Below are 24,316 nucleotides of genomic sequence, written 5' to 3' on the forward strand. Positions count from 1 at the left end.
TTTTGGAATCCACAGTAAATGCACAGGTCACTGCAGGGAATGTGCATGCTGGCACTATTTGTTCCATAGGTACCACCGCAAGGGTAAAATTAGGACTTAGGATGTCTTGTAACCAAGGGTCCTGAGATATACCCTAACCATAATCTGATTCTGTTTTTCCATGGAACTGTATCATGTGGTCAGAAACATCACTTACACAGAGAAGTTTTTTTATTGAGGGTGTCTAGAAACGTTCCAAGAAACTGGACAATGGGATGGGATTAAATGCACTTTGGGCAGATTCAGAGAGTCTCAGAGTGTTGAAACAGGCCATGACAAACTACAGGAACATCTACCTCCCCTCTTGGGTGGGGGCCTGGAAGAGGCAGTTAACCTGTCAAGCACAGATGCAAATGCTCTCGGTCATGCTTTATGCAATTACTGGGATCAGGCACTTTGCAAACACCGCAGGTGAAGAGGGCACAGCAAATAGAAAACAGGTACATCAGTAATAGGCACCCTGCTTTAAATCTCAAGAAGGTACAGTTGTGTTAGTAAACTTACCATTACAGTAGATGTTTGAATTATCACTGCTGCAGTAGCCTTAGTAAAAGTTACATCTTGTACAATAGCCGGCCAACTTCCAAAGCTTCAGGGTACATTCCACACATCCAAGCCATTAGACAGCTTGAACTGAGCTGACTATAAAAACAAGCCCTTCAGAGCTTTCATGCCAACTGAGAAAGGGAAGCTAAGCCCTGAAAGGACATTGCAAGGAACAGCAAAAAAAACAAATGTCCACACCCTGGCATAACAAACACACCAAAAAACGAGGAGGATGGAGTGCACTGCAACAGTGATCATTCAAACATACTATTAAGGTAAGTTTACTTGCACAATTGTACTATTTTTAGCATTTTGATCACTACTGCAGTAACCTAAGATATGTGGGTAGACTACCAAAGCATTGAACATCGGGTAGTTGGAAAGGGAAGGGTCCAGGAGACCCTGGAGGATGGTACTAGCAAAGCCAGACCTAGACCTGATGAAGGAATTTATCTTGTAGTGCTTTGTAAAACTATATACACAGGACAAACTTGTGCTTCTAGAATACTTCAAGTCCAACTATTTCCAAAAAGTCATAGATGAAGCATAGGTCATGACAGAGAGTGCATTGATTGTGACTGAAAAAGATTTGTTGTAGTGGGAACAACAAAAGATAATAGCCTGAGACAACCATTTAGAAATAGTCTGCTTTACCAAAGGCTGTCCCTTCTTCTTACCTTCACAAGAAATGAACAACTGATTGAATGTTCTGAAAGATTTAGTTCTCTCAAGATAGTACCTAAGTTGTCAGTGGACATCTAAGGTATGAAGCATCTTTTCCACCCCATTTTTGGGGTTCAGGGAAGAAGACAGAGAGATAGATACTTTTGCATAAAGTAAACTCAGGTACCACTTTTGGCATAGAAGGATTAGCTGTCAAAGAAGAAACTGTTGCAAAAAAGAGTAAAATCCCATGACTGGAAGAACTCCCTGGTCAGCCTCAGTAAGAAGCTTAGATCCCTCATAAAATCCTCCAAAGCTAGTTATGAAAACAAAATTGCCACTGATTCTAAAGACAACTACAAAGTATTCTATTGGTATGCCAAGAATCTCAATGGCAACACTCAGATCTGCTCTGAGTTATAGCACAATGGCACTATATCAGAACCAACTAATACTGCCAACATCCTGGCAGATATGTTCAGTGCTAACTTTACCCCCCCCCCCCACCCCTAAAGGGCCCATCTCTATACCAGAAGAATGCAAAGTTCCTGTAATCACAGCTGCACAGGTAAAAAAAACACACTCTCCAAAGCCAAGAGCACAGCATCCATGGGACCTGAAAACATCAGCTGCGTTCTACATGAACTACAGAATGAACTGGCACCCCACTTAAGCACCATGTTCAATCATAGCCTCACCTCAGGCTTTGTGCCCACTGAATGGTGCACAGTGACAGTTATCCCACTACAGAAAGGGGGAGCCATCATGGACCCTGGGAACTACCCCCCCCATTAGCCTAACGAGCCTGGTCTGCAAGGCCATGGAACGTATCGTCATGGAACTTATAAACAAAGACATTGGTAATCTCCAAACTCTGGACCCCACACAGTTTGGGTTTGTAAAAGGCAAATCATGTCTCCTAAACCTGACTGACTTCTTTGAAGCAGTCATCAAAGCCGTAGACGAGGTAAGGTGGTTCACACAGTCTATCTAGATCTCACCAAGGCTTTTGACACCATCCCCCACTCTGGCATTATAGATAAACTCAATAAACTAGGTATAAATCCCTATGTTACAAGACGGGTTGCCAACTGTCTCACTGACAGAACCCACACTGTGAAAGTAGCAGACTCCAAATCCGACTTCAGACCAGTGACAAGTGGAGTACCACAGGTTCAGTCCTGGGTACTTTTCTGAAGTACAGGATAACACAGAAGGTCTTTGGCTAACAAAGTTCGCAGATGACTGCAAACTAAGAGCCATAATTGAAACTCCTAACGATGTGGACATCCTACAAAAGGGCCTCACTGAGACAGATGCCTAGTGTCAAAGTCATGGCCTCAAGCTTAATGCCAAAAAGTGCATTGTCATCCCCGTTGGTAAAAACTCTGTAACCATGAGCTACCACATAGGTGGTAGTCTACTTAACACCGAAAGTGTGATAAGAGACCTTGGGACACAGGTGGACAGTAGTCTCTCCTTTGATAATCACATCACTACAGTACTCAGGAAATCCTTCTATGTGGCACACCCCATCACAAAAGGTTTCTCATCCAGGAAAAAAAGAGGTAATTTTTCCCCTCTACTTGTCACTCATTAGACCCATTATAGAGTACAACGCCCCTTTTGGTATGTACCTCACAAGACATCTACAACAACTGGAAAGGCCACAGAAATACCTCACAAAGAGGATTACTAGCCTCAAACAGATGCCCTACGCAGACCATCTCAAAAAACTCCAACTTTAGTCTGTTGCATATCGCCTACTCAGAGGCAATCTCTGCCTAACATACAAAGCTATGCCAAACCCAGAGCTGTTGGACATGCTCCACTTAAAGAAATCCCAATTCCTCCAAGCTACACGCTCTAGGGACCTAAACCTTGTCACCACAATAAACAGAACATGCTGGAGAGATAGATTCCTGCCCCAGAGACTTCCCATACTCTGGAACAAACTACCTATGTATATCAAGCAAAGCTCCTCATTAGCACTCTTCAAGAAAAATCTTGATGATTGGATGGGAAATAAATTCACCCCAGGGATCACCTCTGTGGCTCTGCTCGACAGGGGCACAGAAAAATAATTTTCTTGGGTGGCAAAAGCCAGGGGACCTTTTTGGCTAGGCTTGTATTGGCCCTAGGACCGATAGCCTAGTACCTGTCTATGAACCTATAAGAAAACCTGTCTCTGAGGGAAATGAAATACTGCTGGCTCACTGTAAGAGGTTGCAACTCAGACACTCTTCTTGCAGAGGTCAGAGCAATCAGTAAAATTGTTTTCTATGTTAAGAACCTCAAATCACACAGATGAACTGGTTCAAACGGAGCATCTGTTAGCTGCTCTAACTCAAAATTAACATGCCAAGGAGGAGCCACCAGTTTTCTTGGAGGCATCTTATGCAAAACCCCTTTCAAAAACATTTTGACATGAGAATTAATTGAAAGAGAGGGATCCATGGGCAGACATGCTGAAATGGCTAACAAATTAACTTTGACAGTGTAGTAAGACAGGTCATAGGGAAGGAATTTGTACTCTATTGCAAAACCAAAGAAACACTACCCTGAATGGGTACTGATTATTTTGTTGCCACCAACTAGAAAACATTTTCCATTTGCTTATATATATTATTTTCTAGTAGCAGGCTTTCTTGCCTCTATAAGTACATGATGTGCATTCTCATTACACAGGTGCCTAAAAGGTATCAAGACTTTACCATCCAGGTAGTCAGCTGAAGTCTGAGAGAAAGCTTGTGGTAATTGCCACTGTCTAATTCCAAAAGAAAGGAGGACCACTGTTGCCTGAGCTAGAACAGAGTCACCACAATGACCTAGGGTGATTCCTTCTGAATTTAAAGAAGTACCCTGGATATCAAAGGAAAGGGTATCCAAGGAATGGAAAAGGCATCTGTCTTCCAGGCTTTCTTGCCTGGAGTCCTGGAGCATAGTTTTGTAAGCTGATTGTTCAGAGAGGAGGCAAAACGTTCTGCTTGAGGAACGTTCTACAGACAGATCAAATCTTGGATTACCTCATGATTGGATTTACATTTGCGAGGGTCTGCCTTTGTTCTGCTCAGCTTGTCTGCCACACATTTTTGTTCTGGTGGGATGTAAGATGTTTGTAGAATGAAACTGTGCTGTATAGCTTCACTTCATGCTAACATGGCTAGTTTGCATGGGGGTTGGATCTAGTTTACCCTTACTTGTTTACATACAACATCACTGTGGTATTATATGTAACAACTCAAAGAGGTCCTGAGGACCAGACGTGATTCAGAGAGTTGAGTGTCTTGATAAGGGCAAGCATCTCTTTTATGTTTTTGTACTTGGGTCTGTCTTTGTTGTCTCAGATACCTTGTACTTGAATCCCCAGTGACACTGCTCCCCAAGCAAAGTCAGAGGTATCTGTGGTGACTGACTACTTTGAAGCAAAAGGGGAGAAGAACAAATCCTACTACTGCCAAACCAAGAAAATCGAAAAAACGAGTAGGCAAACGGTTTCTTCAACACTTTATTTTCATTAGCGCTTTCACTGACACCAATGCATCAGCTTCTTCAGACTGAGTACAAAAACCCACTCTCAGTCTCCCAGTTTAAAAATTCCCTTAAAGCTCAAAGCCAATAAACAAACGGCCACAATCGTGATGTCATCTTACAAGTTTTAAATTAAAGCAAAATACCCAATTTTTAAAAGTTTAAATACTATATACTATAAAAATCACTATTCAATAAAAAACATTTACAAGCATTACTTTAAATTGTCCATTAAACATATTCTTACAAGAAACAAGTCCAAAGCACTCAGGAACTAGGAAGTGATGTAAACGTATTTTATTAAGAACGTTTTCGCTTCCAAAAAGTAGAAGCTTCTTCAGACAAAGTAAAAGGCGCCAAAACCGCTTTTTAAATACAAAAGGTTTTGTTTACATGATGTCATATCCTTGACAACCAGTGTATTCAGCGATACACCTTTTAAAGTGCAAAAGTACAGCAGTCAACATAAACAAACCCCAACCAGTAAAAGAGCGATCATCAAACATTTTAAAAGATATTTAAAAAATGTAATTTTCTTACATTAAAATACATTAAGAATGCTTGAATCACAAGTACAGGAACTTAAATCAAGCACGTATAACCCCTAAGTAAGATAGCAAAATGAAAAACCAATCAAACGCCAGGTAGTCAGTATATACATTTAACCTAACTGGTACATTAGAACCTGACTAATACATACAAAGTCATTTAACATTATTTAAAACACAAACAACCCTAAGGCACAAATAACTACTGGGCATAATTGTTAAAGATGAATAGTGTACAAAGCTAATTCCTTAAATAGCTTTTGTATTTTAAAATAACAGAGATGTTACAGGCTTCATTCAGCCCAGGAGGGGAAAAGGCATTTAATAATAGTTGCCATTCCAACGCCTTAATTTCAAGTAGGAGAGATTGGGGGCCCCCCCTAATTCCAACATTAACAGAGTCGATCCCCATAAAGCAAAAACTATGCCCGACATGATCTAAAACATGCTTTGAAAGCGCATTGTCGGTTTTGTTTGTTTTTTATAGCGTAATTATGTTGGTAAACACGGTCCCGCAGTCTGCGGTCCATTTTACCAACATAAAACGCCGAACAGCAGTTACAAAAAGCAATATAAACTATTGACTTAGTATCACAACAGATCTTATGTTTAATGTAAAACTTTTCCTTTCCTATAACAAAAGAGTTTCCTGTTTTTAGTAATCTACACCATTTACAAAATCCGCAGGAGAATGTCCCAGTTTGTCTAGGTTGACAAGTAAGGGAGTCACCTGTTTGCAACAGTTCTTTTAAGTTTTTACCCCTCCTAAATACAAACGAGGGGAAAGAACCCAAGATTCCAAATAAATGGGCATTGTTTAAAATAAAATGCCAGTTCTTCTTAATAATTGAACACATACTATCAATGTGTTTATTATGTGTGATAATGAAACTAATCTTGAAATCTTTGGTTAAGGACACCTTATCATGGTCCACACTACTAGGCTCCTGCAAAGCGAGTCCAGGTTCACTACTGTGTGTAGGTGTTTCCAAAGACTCAATGACAGGAAGGGTGCACAATTTGATGTTTTGGAGGAGTGGTTGGTAAAACCCCGAGGCTCTTTTAAAGGAGACTTCATCAATTAAGCTATCTAAAAGTTCACAAGGATAGCCCCTATTCAGGAACATGCTCCTAAGCATAGAACATTCATCTTGGAAGGCCGATAGGGTGTTACACATGCGTGTAGCTCTCACTAACTGGCCTTTAACAATGGACTTTTTTTGTTTCCAAGGATGATTACTAGAGAAATGTAAAAAGGCATTGCAATAAGTGTGCTTCCTAAAGATGCTGGAAAGGATTCGATTGTTCTGAAGGTCTTTCACAAGTTTAACATCTAGATAGTCAATCTCACTAACTGAAAAATGGTAAGTGAAATTTAGAAAGGTACAAGATTCATTCATGTTTCCCATTAAATTTATAACAGTATCCAAGTTCCCCTGGATGAGGATGAACACATCATCTAAAAAACATGTGTAAAATTTGGTGGCCTCTTTAAATTGAGAATCCTTAAACAAAAATGTCCTTTCCCAGTAAGCGACCACCAAATTAGCCACACTGCCTCCACATGGGGAGCCCATGGCAATACCCCTTTTCTGTAAGTAGTGGCAATTGTTAAAGATGAAAAAATTAGACGATAGAATAATATCAAGAAGAATAGTAACCACCTCAATCTCATCTTTCGGTGCTTCTAGATCAACCAACATAAGTTCAACCCATTCCACAGCTTCTTGGTGTGGTATAGAGGTGTATAAATCCACCACATCAATTGTTAAGAAGTTGTAGGAAGGGTTGAAAGGGATGTCATTGATGGACCTTAAAAAAGACCAGGAGTCTTTACAGATTTGAGGTATTAGCTTAAGGTATTTGTTAAGGATGTAATCAACAACCTTAGCACAGGGATGAGTGATACAACATCTCCCATCCACTAGAGCTCGCATAGGTGGATCAACCAAGTTTTTATGAATTTTGGGGATCCCAAACATTACTGGAACTCTAGGGAAAGAGATGTTGATAAAATTGAAGGTATCGATGTCAATCCTCCCTTCAATAAACAAATCCCTGAAATACCCTTTGATCCTGTTATATTGGCCTGAAGTCTCGTTTAGAGATGAAATTTCGTTTAGAGATGAAATTTCATAAGCTGGAGAATTGAGTACCTTAGACATCCTTAAATTGTAGTCATTCTTGTCAAAGATAACTAAGCCCCCTCCCTTATCCGGTTTGATCACCCTAATAGGTAAGTTACATAAGTTTTTCAAGCTTACTCTTTGTTCAGGTGAGATATTACTTTTATTATCAAACCATTTGATATCCTCAAACAATTGTCTGAAGTAAAATTTCGCAAGCATACTCAAATGTTTGCAAAACAGGGTGTAGGGGAGGATTGAAGGTGCTCAATAGTTTAAAAGGATGTTTATCCTTAATAGAATCGCCATTAAACAGTACTTTAAGATTTAAGCTACGCACAAAACATTTAAGGTCCATCAAAAACTTAGGCAGGCAGATCTTCTGGTCGGGAACAAAGGACAAACCAAAAGCCAACAATTCAATTAGTTCTTGTTCGATGTTGACTTCGGAGAAGTTATACACCGTAAAGTCCCCTTTGTTGTTAGTCAAAATAGTAGGTTTACCAGCAGAAACAACATTAGCCCCTAATGTGGGCTCTATTTCAGTTTGTTCTGGTTGTTTTTCCGCTGATAATTCTTCTGCCCTAAAAAAGGCTTTGTTTGATTTTTATAATTCGGACGAAAGCTTTTGTTGTTATAGTTAGTTTTGATCCTGTTACTTCTCCTAGGTTGGTAAGAGGATGGGCCTTCATCTCCATCCTCATTTTCAAGTTCGTTCTCATCCAAGGTAGTTTGAGGAGGGGCCGCATCTCTGTCATTAAAGCTTTTAGTATGTGGTTCAACTTGATTTTGGAGCCCATTAGTGTTCTTAGCCAAATTAGGATAAGCAAGCTCGTTAGCATATGCTTGACGGTCCCTCATTAATTTTTTATTTTTGTTTGTTTTTAATTTAACTAATAGCGCATCAATACTTTCAAAAATCCGGTGATAATCATATTTAATGATTGAATTGAATTGAATAAAGCCTGTAACATCTCTGTTATTTTAAAATACAAAAGCTATTTAAGGAATTAGCTTTGTACACTATTAATCTTTAACAATTATGCCCAGTAGTTATTTGTGCCTTAGGGCTGTTTGTGTTTTAAATAATGTTAAATGACTTTGTATGTATTAGTCAGGTTCTAATGTACCAGTTAGGTTAAATGTATCTGGTAACATTATGGTTAATCTATAATATACTGACTACCTGGCGTTTGATTGGTTTGTCATTTTGCTATCTTACTTAGGGGTTATACGTGCTTGATTTAAGTTCCTGTACTTGTGATTCAAGCATTCTTAATGTATTTTAATGTAAGAAAATTACATTTTTTAAATATCTTTTAAAATGTTTGATGATCGCTCTTTTACTGGTTGGGGTTTGTTTATGTTGACTGCTGTACTTTTGCACTTTAAAAGGTGTATCGCTGAATACACTGGTTGTCAAGGATATGACATCATGTAAACAAAACCTTTTGTATTTAAAAAGCGGTTTTGGCGCCTTTTACTTTGTCTGAAGAAGCTTCTACTTTTTGGAAGCGAAAACGTTCTTAATAAAATACGTTTACATCACTTCCTAGTTCCTGAGTGCTTTGGACATGTTTCGCTGTGGTGTTAGTGGTTTAGTTATTTGTTGCCTTCTCCAGTTTGTTCGTCCGCGATATGGCAAGTCCAAGAACTCCGGTTCTTTTTGAGTCTGGTAATGTTCCTCTCACCGATGCTCCTTCTATGGGAGATCCGGTAAATGTTGAGACCTTGCTCGTACTATTGTCTCAACGTTTGGACTCTTTGAACTCACGCTTGGATAGGATCGAATCCAACGGTGCGTCAACTATATTGAATGCCATCCCCAATCAACCGACCAGCAGTGAGATGAGGCCGGGGAGTGGATCTTCTGCTTCACTACAACCTGGGCAATTACAACGGAATTCGTCCTCTGTTGGGAGCTTCAACTCTGCAGAAACAACTGGTGGTATCAGGCTGCCTCATTCATTAAGGCAAGTTGATGACATCAACCGACAAGAAGTAAACGGGATTGTGCCTGGTGCAGATAATGTGGTTTCCAATGGTGGAAACGCTAACGTTGGTGGTATGAACCTTAATTCCGGGCTTATTGGCGTACCCACTTTCGGGGAATGGGCCAAGAATACTGAAGCGTTTGCTTTTGGCTCACCCTCTCTATCGGGCCCGCCGGCCATAGGAACTGGATCTTCAGGTAATACAGATGACAGTATTGCAGTTAATTTAAAACTACTGGACAATAAAATGTTAAAGATCAAGAAACTTCAGCTTGAAGTTTCGTACTTCAAGCAGTGTATTAGAGAAAATGTGGTTCCTAAAGGTCTGAGGAGCTCGTTTGCTCCTACTGGGTTATTTTTTGACCCTTTATTTATGGACGAGCTTTCCTGCCTTTTTAATAAACAAGGGTTAGAGTTGCTTGAAGTCATGGTTAAACACTATGAGAAACAGACTGACTTACTGTTGTTAGAAACTAATGTGCTTGATGAGAAAATTAAAATGGATTTAAACTTTCTCCGGTATAAATATGATTATCACCGGATTTTTGAAAGTAAAGATTAGTTAAATTAAAAACAAACAAAAATAAAAAATTAATGAGGGACCGTCAAGCATATGCTAACGAGCTTGCTTATCCTAATTTGGCTAAGAACACTAATGGGCTCCAAAATCAAGTTGAACCACATACTAAAAGCTTTAATGACAGAGATGCGGCCCCTCCTCAAACTACCTTGGATGAGAACGAACTTGAAAATGAGGATGGAGATGAAGGCCCATCCTCTTACCAACCTAGGAGAAGTAACAGGATCAAAACTAACTATAACAACAAAGGCTTTCGTCCGAATTATAAAAATCAAACAAAGCCTTTTTTAGGGCAGAAGAATTATCAGCGGAAAAACAACCAGAACAAACTGAAATAGAGCCCACATTAGGGGCTAATGTTGTTCCTGCTGGTAAACGTACTATTTTGACTAACAACAAAGGGGACTTTACGGTGTATAACTTCTCCGAAGTCAACATCGAACAAGAACTAATTGAATTGTTGGCTTTTGGTTTGTCCTTTGTTCCCGACCAGATCTGCCTGCCTAAGTTTTTGATGGACCTTAAATGTTTTGTGCGTAGCTTAAATCTTAAAGTACTGTTTAATGGCGATTCTATTAAGGATAAACATCCTTTTAAACTATTGAGCGCCTTCAATCCTCCCCTACACCCTGTTTTGCAAACATTTGAGTATGCTTGCGAAATTGACTTCAGACAATTGTTTGAGGATATCAAATGGTTTGATAATAAAAGTAATATCTCACCTGAACAAAGAGTAAGCTTGAAAAACTTATGTAACTTACCTATTAGGGTGATCAAACCGGATAAGGGAGGGGGCTTAGTTATCTTTGACAAGAATGACTACAATTTAAGGATGTCTAAGGTACTCAATTCTCCAGCTTATGAAATTTCATCTCCAAATGAGACTTCAGGCCAATATAACAGGATCAAAGGGTATTTCAGGGATTTGTTTATTGAAGGGAGGATTGACATCGATACCTTCAATTTTATCAACATCTCTTTCCCTAGAGTTCCAGTAATGTTTGGGATCCCCAAAATTCATAAAAACTTGGTTGATCCACCTATGCGAGCTCTAGTGGATGGGAGATGTTGTATCACTCATCCCTGTGCTAAGGTTGTTGATTACATCCTTAACAAATACCTTAAGCTAATACCTCAAATCTGTAAAGACTCCTGGTCTTTTTTAAGGTCCATCAATGACATCCCTTTCAACCCTTCCTACAACTTCTTAACAATTGATGTGGTGGATTTATACACCTCTATACCACACCAAGAAGCTGTGGAATGGGTTGAACTTATGTTGGTTGATCTAGAAGCACCGAAAGATGAGATTGAGGTGGTTACTATTCTTCTTGACATTATTCTATCGTCCAATTTTTTCATCTTTAACAACTGCCACTACCTACAGAAAAGGGGTATTGCCATAGGCTCCCCATGTGGAGGCAGTGTGGCTAATTTGGTGGTCGCTTATTGGGAAAGGACATTTTTGTTTAAGGATTCTCAATTTAAAGAGGCCACCAAATTTTACACACGTTTTTTAGATGATGTGTTCATCCTCATCCAGGGGAACTTGGATACTGTTATAAATTTAATGGGAAACATGAATGAATCATGTACCTTTCTAAAATTCACTTACCATTTTTCAGTTAGTGAGATTGACTACCTAGATGTTAAACTTGTGAAAGACCTTCACAACAATCGAATCCTTTCCAGCATCTTTAGGAAGCACACTTATTGCAATGCCTTTTTACATTTCTCTAGTAATCATCCTTGGAAACAAAAAAAGTCCATTGTTAAAGGCCAGTTAGTGAGAGCTACACGCATGTGTAACACCCTATCGGCCTTCCAAGATGAATGTTCTACGCTTAGGAGCATGTTCCTGAATAGGGGCTATCCTTGTGAACTTTTAGATAGCTTAATTGATGAAGTCTCCTTTAAAAGAGCTTCGGGGTTTTACCAACCACTCCTCCAAAACATCAAATTGTGCACCCTTCCTGTCATTGAGTCTTTGGAAACACCTACATTCAGTAGTGAACCTAGACTCGCTTTGCAGGAATCTAGTAGTGTGGACCATGATAAGGCGTCCTTAACCAAAGATTTCAAGATTAGTTTTATTATTACACATAATAAACACATTGATAGTATGTGTTCAATTATTAAGAAGAACTGGCATTTTATTTTAAACAATGCCCATTTATTTGGAATCTTGGGTTCTTTCCCCTCGTTTGTATTTAGGAGGGGTAAAAACTTAAAAGAACTGTTGCAAACAGGTGACTCCCTTACTTGTCAACCTAGACAAACTGGGACATTCTCCTGCGGATTTTGTAAATGGTGTAGATTACTAAAAACAGGAAACTCTTTTGTTATAGGAAAGGAAAAGTTTTACATTAAACATAAGATCTGTTGTGATACTAAGTCAATAGTTTATATTGCTTTTTGTAACTGCTGTTCGGCGTTTTATGTTGGTAAAACGGACCGCAGACTGCGGGACCGTGTTTACCAACATAATTACGCTATAAAAAACAAAAAAAACGACAATGCGCTTTCAAAGCATGTTTTAGATCATGTCGGGCATAGTTTTTGCTTTATGGGGATCGACTCTGTTAATGTTGGAATTAGGGGGGGCCCCCAATCTCTCCTACTTGAAATTAAGGAGTTGGAATGGCAACTATTATTAAATGCCTTTTCCCCTCCTGGGCTGAATGAAGCCTGTAACATCTCTGTTATTTTAAAATACAAAAGTTATTTAAGGAATTAGCTTTGTACACTATTCATCTTTAACAATTATGCCCAGTAGTTATTTGTGCCTCAGGGCTGTTTGTGTTTTAAATAACGTTAAATGACTTTGTATGTCTTAGTCAGGTTCTAATGTACCACTTAGGTTAAATGTACCTGGTAACATTATGGTTAATCTATAATATACTGACTACCTGGCGTTTGATTGGTTTTTCATTTTGCTATCTTAATTAGGGGTTATACGTACTTGATTTAAGTTCCTGTATTTGTGATTTAAGTATTCTTAAAGCATTTTAATGTAAGAAAATTATACTTTTTAAATACCTTTTAAAATGTTTGATGACTCGCTCTTTTACTGGTTGGGGTTTGTTTATGTTGACTGCTGTACTTTTGTACTTTAAAAGGTGTATCGCTGAATACACCGGTTGTCAAGGATATGACATCATGTAAACAAAACCCTTTGCATTTAAAAAGCGGTTTTGGCGCCTTTTACTTTGTCTGAAGAAGCTTCTACTTTTTGGGAAGCGAAAACGTTCTTAATAAAATACGTTTACATCACCTCCTAGTTCCTGAGTGCTTTGGACTTGTTTCGCTGTGGTGTTTAGTGGTTCAGTTATTTGTTGCCTTCTCCATATTCTTACAAGAATCAAATTTAAAGCACTTAATAAATTGTTACAACGACATATAAAAATATGTGTAAAAAACTAATACGTTATTATGCACCATAACTGCTCAAACTAACTATGCATATATCAAGTTATTTAAAGATCTAAATAAAAAATGTACACACGTATACATCATTATGCTGTTTCTAAAACTTGACACATATTCAGTGTTTTATATTAGCTAGAAAAAGTATATATGTACATCATTGTGTTGTTTCTAAAACTTAACACATATGTGTGATGGAGTAAAAAAAAAAAAAAAACACTTCTGAATGTTCTCTTAGAATCCTAGCTTGCGCAGGAGATCTCTTTCCCAAGTGAGAAATTCCTCACACTTTGAAAAGACTCTGCAAAGATAAGCAAGTCATCTAAATATGGAAAAAATGTGGATACCCTGTAGCCTGCAATGGGGTATGACAGGAGCTAGACATTTTGAGAACACTCTTGAAGCAGTGGATAGTCCAAATGATAAGGCAGAGAAGTGATAATGTGATCCAGACACACAATACCTTTAGAAACACCTGAAATCTGGATGAATAGGAATGCGATAAGCATCTCTTAAATCGGGTAAGCAGATTGTGAAGTCAAAGCATTTTTGAACTTGGATGCTATCACATACTGGTTTAGGAAAGAAAGATATGCGTTTGAAGCATTTCTCCCTGGGCCTCCACTGAAAATGGGCTCTGTCCCAGTCGGACTTTCCCAGCAAACAAATATTAAATAAATGAAATCCACAAATTATCATCATTTTCTTTCTCTGGCAATAAATATTCTTGAATAAAAAACGTTTCCTAGTTGGGAAGTATCTATTTCCCCCCGAGACAGCATGTGCTGTAGGACAAGAGGAAACAGAAGGGTTTGGTCTTGAGGATGTGAAATAGATCCCTGTAATGGAGGAATTTCTTCTCAGTGCCACCTGTAACCTTGCACTGGGAGGGGAGGATAGAATGCCTGCAAACTATTTAGGATATTTAGAAAAGTGTTAAATTCAATTACAGCATCGTTTAAGGGGAAGATGTTTAGGAAGTTCCAGTTAATAGATGATAGTGTAGTAATGAACACTTCTGGGTTGAATTTGGAAAGGTTACTTGTTCATAGGTTGGTACTAGGCTATCTGCCCTAGGGCCTATACAAGCCTAGCCATAACAATTCCCTGGCTATTTCTTCCCATGTGTGAGATGTCTAGTCATATAGACTGGGAGATGATCACTGAGAGAGTCTGACATTGTACCTGTGGTGGAGTATTTGCTAAGGTCTGATACTAGGAGCCAGTCTAATAGGGAATTTGATGTCTTCCTATAATGTGTAGGGCTATTAATTAAATCTGTGAAACCATACAAGTTCATGATAGATGGAGGGGAGATAAGAGTTTATGTCCAACCCACTGACATTCACATCCCCTAGCAGTAGTTTTTCTTGTGAAAATGTTATGGATATCCAATGTAGGATCTCTTCCAATACAGCTGTATTGTCGCCAGCAGGGATGTAAAGGACAATAATACATATTTGGTAATAATTGCTTATTTTGAGAAAAGCGGTAAGAAGCTTTTCTGAACTAAATTTTGGTTTTGGTTTGCTGTTAGGGGAAATGTGGTAGGTAACAGGAAATATTAAAGCAATGCCATCACCTTTCCTCGTTATAGGGTCATTATGTATGACATTATATACAGGAGGTGTAACTTTAGAATTGTTTATGCTGGGTTTAAGTGAAGTTTCAGCTACAGAGAGAATGTCAGGCTTATGTTGGGTAATTCAGGCATGTAGATCAGTGGTTTTATTTACTGCAGCAAAAATTAGATCACCAGGTTTGGGAACTGGCTGTTGTTGGGGTACAGAAGTGTGTGGAAAAGAATTATCTTTGTGTTCATTGTGATAGGCGGGGCCAGGATTAGGGGGTATAACTCCTTCTAGACGGATTTTAGTACATTGAGGAACTATGCATAGTTGTTTTTTTGGAGAAGATTCTTGCTCTTAATTTTATTTTGGTTTGAGCTGAAGTGCAGTTAATCAGTCTATATTTGGAATAAAGGTGAGAGGCAATATTAAATAGGTTTGGTACAATGTGTGGAGAGTATAAAGAAGCATGGGTAGGTGGTTGGGACAGAGTTAGAGAGAAGCTGCTATACACTGTTGAGTTGTGGTAGGATGAAAGACGGCACAATAGGAAAAGAAGAATGGAGGACAGGCTAAAGAGTAGTACAGAAATCTGTATTTTATAGATGTCAGGTAGTAGGGAAGTAGCACTGAAGAAGGGAACAAGAAGTTGCAGGACAGTAGGAAATTCAGGGATAGTAGATTCTGAAAGCTGGAAGAGGATAGGTAAGGACAGAAATATTTTCTATAAAAGAAGAGAGCTAGGTTGTCCTAGAATCTTTTCTGGAATGTAAGGAATATAGAGGGATTAAATGCTGGAGTCTAATGTTTTAGTCAAAATAAGTGTGAAACTCTTGGTAAGCATTTGTTTGTTAGAAGAGATACCAATGTCACTTTAGAAACTGACACTTATTCTTAATGTCAGAACTAGGAATTCACAATTATTGTCGTTACAACCAATGTAAAGAATGCAAGCAATGCAAAAATAATGGTAAAATCTTTTCCCAGTGGTGTACCCCTCATTTCAACAAAAGAGAAAAAAGTAGGGACTTGGGCCCTCACTTACCAAGGGTAGACTCACCACCATCAGGGGCTGTGGGACTGAATGAACATAGGATTTACCACAAACAGGGTCAGACCTCAACATGCTCTCAGGGTGTTTACCCCTGTTGCAATGCTCCAACTTAAGTCTGGGGCTGTATACAAGGTCGTCAGAGCAGGACTATAACAGAAACCTGATAACCACCATGTTTCTGAACAAGAAGTACTCTAAATGTTTCTTCCTTTTTCACCTTCAAGAGACTAAATTAAACCTTTGCCATGTGAAGCATTATCAATGTCATGTTTCTACCCAAGAAAATAAAGGAGTGAGCGGTCCCTGTGTATGTTTGTGACTTGATAGTGCAAGTCCTGACACAGTAGGAAATTGTGACTTGAGGTTTATTATTTACCAAATCTGTTAACTATTATCACAGAGGACTTACCCTTCTCCATCGTACAGTGATCTTGAAGTCAGTATATCACAGTAGCAGAGGTGGGGGGAGAGAGGTACAGCTTCCCACATCACAGGGTACAGGGGCTTTCCCCCTGCAAAAAATTGTATTAAATGTCTAACAGCAAGTTTTGCACTTCACTGTTTTAGCTGTACAGTCTCCCTTAGTGTTTCAGAGTACTGGGATTTGCACTGTAGAGTCTCAAGAATTCCCACAGGGCACCAGTAAGGGTAATACCAATGCAAGACTTGGCTGGTAATTTGGTAGCCAAAACAGCATTTCACATGCAGCTGTTTAGTTGTTCAATAAATGAATTTTACCAGCAATTGCAAGAACCAGGATACAAACCTTTCTGAATTACAGAAAGGAAAAGGCAAGCTTTGGGAATGAGCATGCTTACATTACCCGTGCACTATATCACATCATGTACCAGTACCTGTAAGTGAACATCTCGGAATGCGGGACATCACACAAACAAAATGGAGAAAGTGTTAATTGTGAAGATGATGCAATATCTGACATCAAAGATGTGCAAGTCTCTAATCTTAAAACAAACTGAAAGATCACCTTTAAATAATTTTCTTGATGTGAAGCAATTTTCAGTTTCTCAAACAGCTGATCGTGAGGAACTGTAAGTTCATGCCTCTCGAGTTTCGGAAGTCCTCTTTCACTATCTTCTGTCATGTTCTCTTGTGTATAAGCAGTCCCATGCACATTACCTGAAAATAACAGCATTACAACAGTTAACACTGTTCATGCATTTACTTTCAACTGATAGCGTACATAAGTAGCTTGTCTTGCTTGGCTTCTTGCTTATGTACTGCCTCATTCTAACTGTACAAAATCATAAAAGATGCTTTTAAACTATGTACCTAATGTTAAAGCTTTATGCTTATATACTATGTAAATATGAATGCTATACTCATGATATTTTCTTGTAATTGACTTGTGGAGCTTTTCTTCCTGGGCTTCCACTGAAAATGGGTATGCATCCAGTCGGACTCTCCCGATCAACAAATGTAAAACAAATAAAGAAAGAAAGAAAGATATGCTACTGTACAGTGTTATCTGTTAATGCACCCATCAGCAGCTGAGTTTTGCCATCCTTAACTAAATCACAAAAACATGAACTGAAACTGCACCTTAAGAAATGAACTAAATTCCAAATGAAAATGCTTAGCGTTGGTGTTTTACAAATAAGTTTCAGAGTCTGTATTATGGGAAAACACCATACTGCCACCATTCTCACTACCTGTACCTGGTAAATTTTAGATAAGTTTCTTTTTTTTTATTCTGAGATTTGTCCCTCAGTACCTGCCAGTTGTCAAGTTCTCCCTTTACTAGTCTTATGCTCATTCAGCACACTACCACATGAAAGGCCTAACAAGACACGGGCTGTTATTTAAGAACCCATGAATGAATCTATACTGACTCACATTTCCATTAGGGCACTAAACCTGCTCCTGGTGGCTGATGTGGGTACCCACATCATGAAAGGTGCCAAATGTGCCCACCCTTTGTATGTCAACTCTCCCACCCACAAACTAGTCAAGGCTACCTTTAGCATCTTCACATACTGGTTTCAACTTTGTCATCAGCAAGGCTATACCTGCATGTGCGAAAAACGTAAACATCACCATTCCTTCCCTCCCTCACCTCTCTCACAAGGTAAGTGAGCTGGCAATAGCTGATTTACCCTCAAGCTCTTCTAAGCCACTATTTAGACTTGGTTTGCCCGGGTCACTGTCTGGGCTTTATCACCCTTTGGTGTTGAGCTCATCGACATTTTATGTAAATGTTGGTAACTTCAATGAGTTTACTCATTTTACTGTTCATGTTAAGTGCCACTATGCTACGACTAACTGTTTCTTTTTCTAAACTTTATGTGAAATGAGCTAAAATGTTAAAGTGATCCTGAAATGCAGTGCTCGATGGTGATGTAGGAAAGATGTTATAACAAATTAATTTCTACCATCTTTTATACTGTCAGACTGCATGCTGTCAATGTATTATCCTCATCAATATCTTCATCATTATTATTTATTAAGACACTAACAGAGGGTAGCTTCTAGCAATAAATAAACACTCAGACACTGCTCATTTCTTTAGCCAGTACACAGAACTGCCACCTTTTCAGGTAAGCAATGTGTGACTTTTTCTGTAAAATAAGATTTTGTTAAATAAAACATACCCTTAATCAACCCAAAATAATTACATACATTTGATTACCAAAATAGACTACTGTTGTAGATTTTAATATGCTATAAAACTGCATGAACACAGTGTTTGAGAGTATCGCTGCAGTGACAGTGATGCAAAAGGTAGCACATGCACCTTTGGTGCTGGAAAACCAGAAGGCTGTGGGCTCTGTTCTCATTCCAGGTGATTAAGAGTGCTGAGACTGCATTGAAGCATTAGGTGGGTGCTGCACTCAGGAATGTGTCATCCTTCAGATTAGATGTTAAACAGAGGTCCCATCTGTTTGAGTTGGTGACAGCTCAGGAGGATACAAAAGATCCCACAGCACCTATTGAAAAGAAAAGGGGAAACTCCCAGATGGTATAGATAAATTTCCCCAGTAGTATAAACACTCATTTTTCCCCCAGAGGCCACTAACCTAGTGGGACAAACTTGGTCAACAAAGGCCAAATAAAATAAATCATATTTTTCTGTGACAATTACAGGAAACTTAGCTAAGATTTCTCTCCTAAAATATCAGTACTTAAAAGGTTTAAATCAGGAGTATCTAAAAGAAAAGGGAGAAGTGGTAACACTACTTAAATAAATAAATACACAAATAACACTGTTTTATCTCTTGTCTAATTCTTACTATCTTAATGATTCATTCAGGGCCATTGCTAGGTCATCTGGCACCTCAGGCACCTTAAGACTGGTAACCCCCCCTACCTGAAATTGAGGACCAAAACAAAAGTCTTTCAGAGAGAAAAAAGACTTGGAACTATAACAGACACAGCTCCTTGTAGTATTTACTAATATACTGTACTACTAAATGAAAGCATTTAAGGAGATCACAATATAATCCACAGCTTCTTAAATTAATCCTAGTACTGTTCTCTCACCCCAATAAGAAACTGCCACTCACATGCTGTAACAGCTTGGGCCCTGGGTATTCCCCCATTTGCTCTACCACAGTTATGTCTCTGGATCCCTTATTTGCAATAAGGATTATTTTTTTTTTCCAATTTTTTTTTTATTTTTCAAATACATTTGAATGAATTCCATAGTATTTATACATAACATCTTACAAAACTATGTATACTATTAACATTAGCCTGATACTATTAACAGATCTTACTATATACAGTTACTTTATAAGCATGTCCAATCCATTATCAAGAGTGTCTGTCAATTACTGTATAGCATCAATCAATTATAAGACTTTTCCCCAACGGTTGTTGATAAATGGCTTTGGATAAATTCTTAGTTCTTTAATTTTAATTTCCAATAATGCTGTAGTCTTAAGTAGGCTGTAGAAGTCTTCCAAAGTTGGTATTGTGTTTGTATTCTATCATCTTTTTGTTATACACTTCCTTGAAATTGCAAGTATAGTCCATACTAGATGCATGTTTGACCAATTCAAATAAGGACCTTCATTCACATATAATAATAATACAAGAGCTTTAGTTAAATAATATGATTCATTAAATAAACCTTGTAGAAAGTTATTAATACCATTCCAAAGTGGCTTAATTTTAACACAATCAAAGAAAATGTGGTTCCAATCTGCATTATGAACTTGCTCACACCTCCAACATATTCCTTTTATGGAAGAACTAATTTTACTGATTCTGTCTGGGGTTAAGAATGCTCTGTGCAAGCATTTCCAATTAAAAACTTTCCAGTGTTGTGTAAATGATGTATATTTTATAGATAATAAGATATTTGTTTTAATATCTTCAGTTAACTGTATTGAGTGTCCTTTTGTTATATATTTCCAATATGAGTTTTTGGGTGTTGATTTATAGTTTATCAATATTTTGTAAAATTTTGAAATACTGTTTCCCACGTCAAAGTCATTACATATGACTTCATATATGTATTTTGTAAATTTAGGTATTTCTTTAAATGAAGAATTGCTAATTATTCTACTTAAATCTTGCGAATATGACAGAATACTCTGTGTTAGCCAGTCCTGTTGTGGAATTTTGTACGTTGTTTTTATCACCTGCATATCTAAAACTTTTAGCTCTTTGATACATTGGAGCCAACAAACAAATCCTTTCTATTGCCAGGAATGAATAATTTCTCTATATATTTTATGTGGAAAGTTCTTTGTGACTATAAATGGAGTTAAATGATCAAACCAGATTTTTAAAACTATATTTGCATTAATAATTTTCCTAAATGAGCCAATGTAATAATTAGTCATACAAGTTTTAGTGGGTTTAGTTATGCCATACTGCATACTAATACATATGTGCCATGGCAAATGATCTGCTATTTTAATTTTTTTTGTAAATCAAATTAATTTATTGATATTACAGTTAGTAATTCTTTCCAATTTGTAGAGTAATTTGGACTTGTCCAATCTGAGATTGTTTTAGATATTCATGCTTTTATATAGGTTTCTATATTAGGAAAGTTTAATCCTCCCTGTTTCCATGGTCTGATATGATGTATTAAAGCTATTCTGTTTCTTTTGGGAAACCATAAAAATTTTATTAAGCACGAATTTATTTTTTAAGTATAGTCCTTTCTGATAACATCTGTATTGCCAAGGCTATATATAGGCTCTTGGGCAGTAAAACCATTTTTATTAACTGTAGTCTATCTTCAAATGTTGATATTATTTTGTTCCATTTTTCTACAGAGATTTTAATTGTATTGATGATATTATTGTAGATTTTGAGACTAATTCATTATCATCCTTGCATAACTCAATTCCTAGATATGTTAAGGTAGATTATTGTTTTCCTATGATGTGATCCCCTTAGTCTGCAGTTTTTTTTTTTATTTACTTTAAAATAACATTTTGATTTTGATTTATTAAAATAGATTTGTCAATTAATATATCTGATTCTTCTAATGTCACTTTTGTATTAGATAATGTTAGTAATATGTCATCAGCAAATAGCATTACTTTAGAATAGTATTTTTTATAAACATCTATTCCTTTGATTTTTATATTGTTAAAAATTGAATCTGCCAATATTTCAATAGTCAGGGCAAATAGAATCAGTGACATGGGACGTCCTTGTTTAGTGCCTTTTGTTATATATATAGAATCAGAAGTAAAAGGACCTAATTATTTTTTCTTTAGGAGATGAACAAAGAATGCAGGACATTCAAATAGCATTAGGATTTTGAATAAATAGTCCTAATTTAAGGAATCAAAGGCTTTCTCTATACCTAAGCCAATTATGAGTGTTTCTTTATTTTCTTTATTAACATAATCTATAAGAGAAATTATTTTTTTTAATATTGTCATGTGTGTGTCTATGGTATATAAATCTAGTTTGATCCTTATTTATTGTTTTGGATAGTGATATTTTCATTCTGTTAGTTAATATTGTCATAAATATCTTATAGTCATTATTTAATAATGATATAGGTCTATATGAGGTACAGAGGTTTGGGGATTTGTTTTCCTTTAGGACTGGTGTGATTAAGGAATATCTATAAGAGGGTGGTATTAAAGCTTGTGACTAAATTTCGAATAGAGTTGTATGGAAGAGGGACAGCATCTTTGAAGGAAAAAGTTTATATATTTCCATAATTATGCCATCTATACCTGAAGCTTTATTATTTTTGACTTTTTTATTGTATCTGTAATTTCTTTGTAGGATATGGGTGCTTGCAGATCTAGTTTTAATTTTTCTGGTATTTTTTTTTTTTATTAGAACATTTTTCATCTAGATTTAATTGATAGATGTGTATATTTTCTTTTTGGAAATATTCCATACAGTGATTTCTATAGGCATCAAGAATGTCACCTATATCCAAGACATTTTCCCTTCCTTTTCATGGAAGATACTTTTAATGCTATTAGTTTTTGATTGTATTTTGATTCTTGTGGATAAATTATGTAGATATTTGGGAGAAGTGGCCACGGTATTTTTAGTTTTTCTAAAGCTAAACTAGTTTTATGTGATAGGCTTTTGTTGTATTTATTGTTTAATACTTCTACTTTGAATTTCATCTCCAAATGATTTTGATTTTTTTCACCTTCTACTGACAAAAGTTTTGATTGTAGATCTAATAATTCAGAATCCCATTCTCTGACTTTTTTTGTACCAAGTCAGGTTTTTATCATATATGTAAGCTTTTGAATTCCATATCATTATTTTATTTATCTCTGTGATGTAATTAATATCTAAGAAGAACTGTAATTCAGATAATAACCAGGGCTTGAACTCTTTAATTTTAGTTATATATGCTGGAATTCTGGAGTTAAAGATTAATGGTCTGTACCCACTTTGAAGTTTTAGTATCAATGAATTGTGGTCTGAAAAGGGGCAGGGAGTAATTGAGAAATTAATGATTTTAGAGTGTAAGTCATGGGCAGCAAATATTTTATCTATTCTAGTTTGGGTACCAAATCTGTGATCTTGATGGGAAAACAACAATTTATCTTCTTTAAATTTGAATGTATCTACAAGATGAAATGATTCTACCCACTTGTTTAAAGCTTTTGATACAGCAGATGCACACAGCGGTCTTTCATTTGTAGTTTCAGAAATATCAAATACACAGTTAAAATCTCCTCCTAATATTAAGTTGCCTTTATAATTATTGGAAATGAAATCCAAGTGTTCTTAACAGTTCCTGTTCCAATGCCTGGGAACCAGTATAGATTGTCTAGAGTCCATATTCTGTTATATTTAACTATTACTAATGACATAAGGCCTTCTTTAACAAAACTAAGATCCGCACTAGCCATGGAATGAAAATCATTCCTAATCCAATGGATAAACCTAAGTCCATCAGATTATCATTCATACCTTGACAATCCAGAACATCTGAGCTCAATGAATTGAATTATCATATGGAGAATATTTGTAATAGGAATAAGCAATATTTATATTATTTTGAACAGTTACAGAATTCTAATACAATATAAATGTCTACTTATTGTATAAGCAATTAATAGTTACATGAAAGATAGATGACAAGCAATTCAATCATAGTAAAGTAGGATGTATCATACATAAAACCTCAGTAAAAGATTATAGCACACAGTTATTTAACATGCTCACCCTTATTGATTAAGTCTTTCAAAAATTATTACTTAATGTAAATAGATGGTAATAATATTTATACCTAGCGTTTCTAATACAATGCATTTTACTGGATATATCAGAAGTTATATGTCATTGTTTGCCAGCACTTAAGCAATCACTTTGTTGCTCACTTACTTAAAGCATCACATTTGTTTCATGTGAACATTGATGAAAGTTACTGCTTTTTAATTATCAGTGCATCCCTCTCCCCCCCCCCCCCATTACCTACACATAAGGATTTTCATATCTGTCATTTCTTATTATAAAATGAGTGAAATTATAGGTTAAAAACAACAAATTCACTTATTGTGATTAATGATTGCACATTCTTTTTCCATATTCATAAACTGCCATTTTATGGCATTTACTGAAAGTTTGTAAATTTAAATGGCAATATTCTATTCTGTATAATCAGCAACGGTTAAACTGAGTGATTATTGTCAATTTAATACTATTTGTTCAGAATATGATTGTTACATTCTGTGACATTCCTAGTTCAGGCTTCTATTGTTTCCCTTGAACAACTTTGTCAGTTTGATGCTGTGTATAAAACATGGTTACCTTGGTAACCGCTTAAGTATT

The 24,316-nt window shown here is 36.8% G+C and overlaps 1 protein-coding gene across 6 annotated transcripts in view; it reads right to left on the reverse strand.

Annotated features, from left to right (window-relative positions):
- TANK (TRAF family member associated NFKB activator) overlaps positions 1–24,316 on the reverse strand; it is a 1,995,915-nt gene that overhangs the window by 974,893 nt on the left and 996,706 nt on the right. For all 6 annotated transcript variants that reach the window (XM_044074789.1, XM_044074784.1, XM_044074787.1 and 3 more), the window contains one exon: positions 17,061–17,212. In XM_044074789.1, the coding sequence (XP_043930724.1) occupies positions 17,061–17,212 (152 nt within the window). The remainder of the gene's footprint in view (positions 1–17,060; positions 17,213–24,316) is intronic.

The sequence above is a fragment of the Protopterus annectens genome, chromosome 6.part0 (assembly GCF_019279795.1).
Source record: "Protopterus annectens isolate FY-2018-M chromosome 6.part0, PAN1.0, whole genome shotgun sequence".
Classification (NCBI taxonomy): domain Eukaryota; kingdom Metazoa; phylum Chordata; order Ceratodontiformes; family Protopteridae; genus Protopterus; species Protopterus annectens.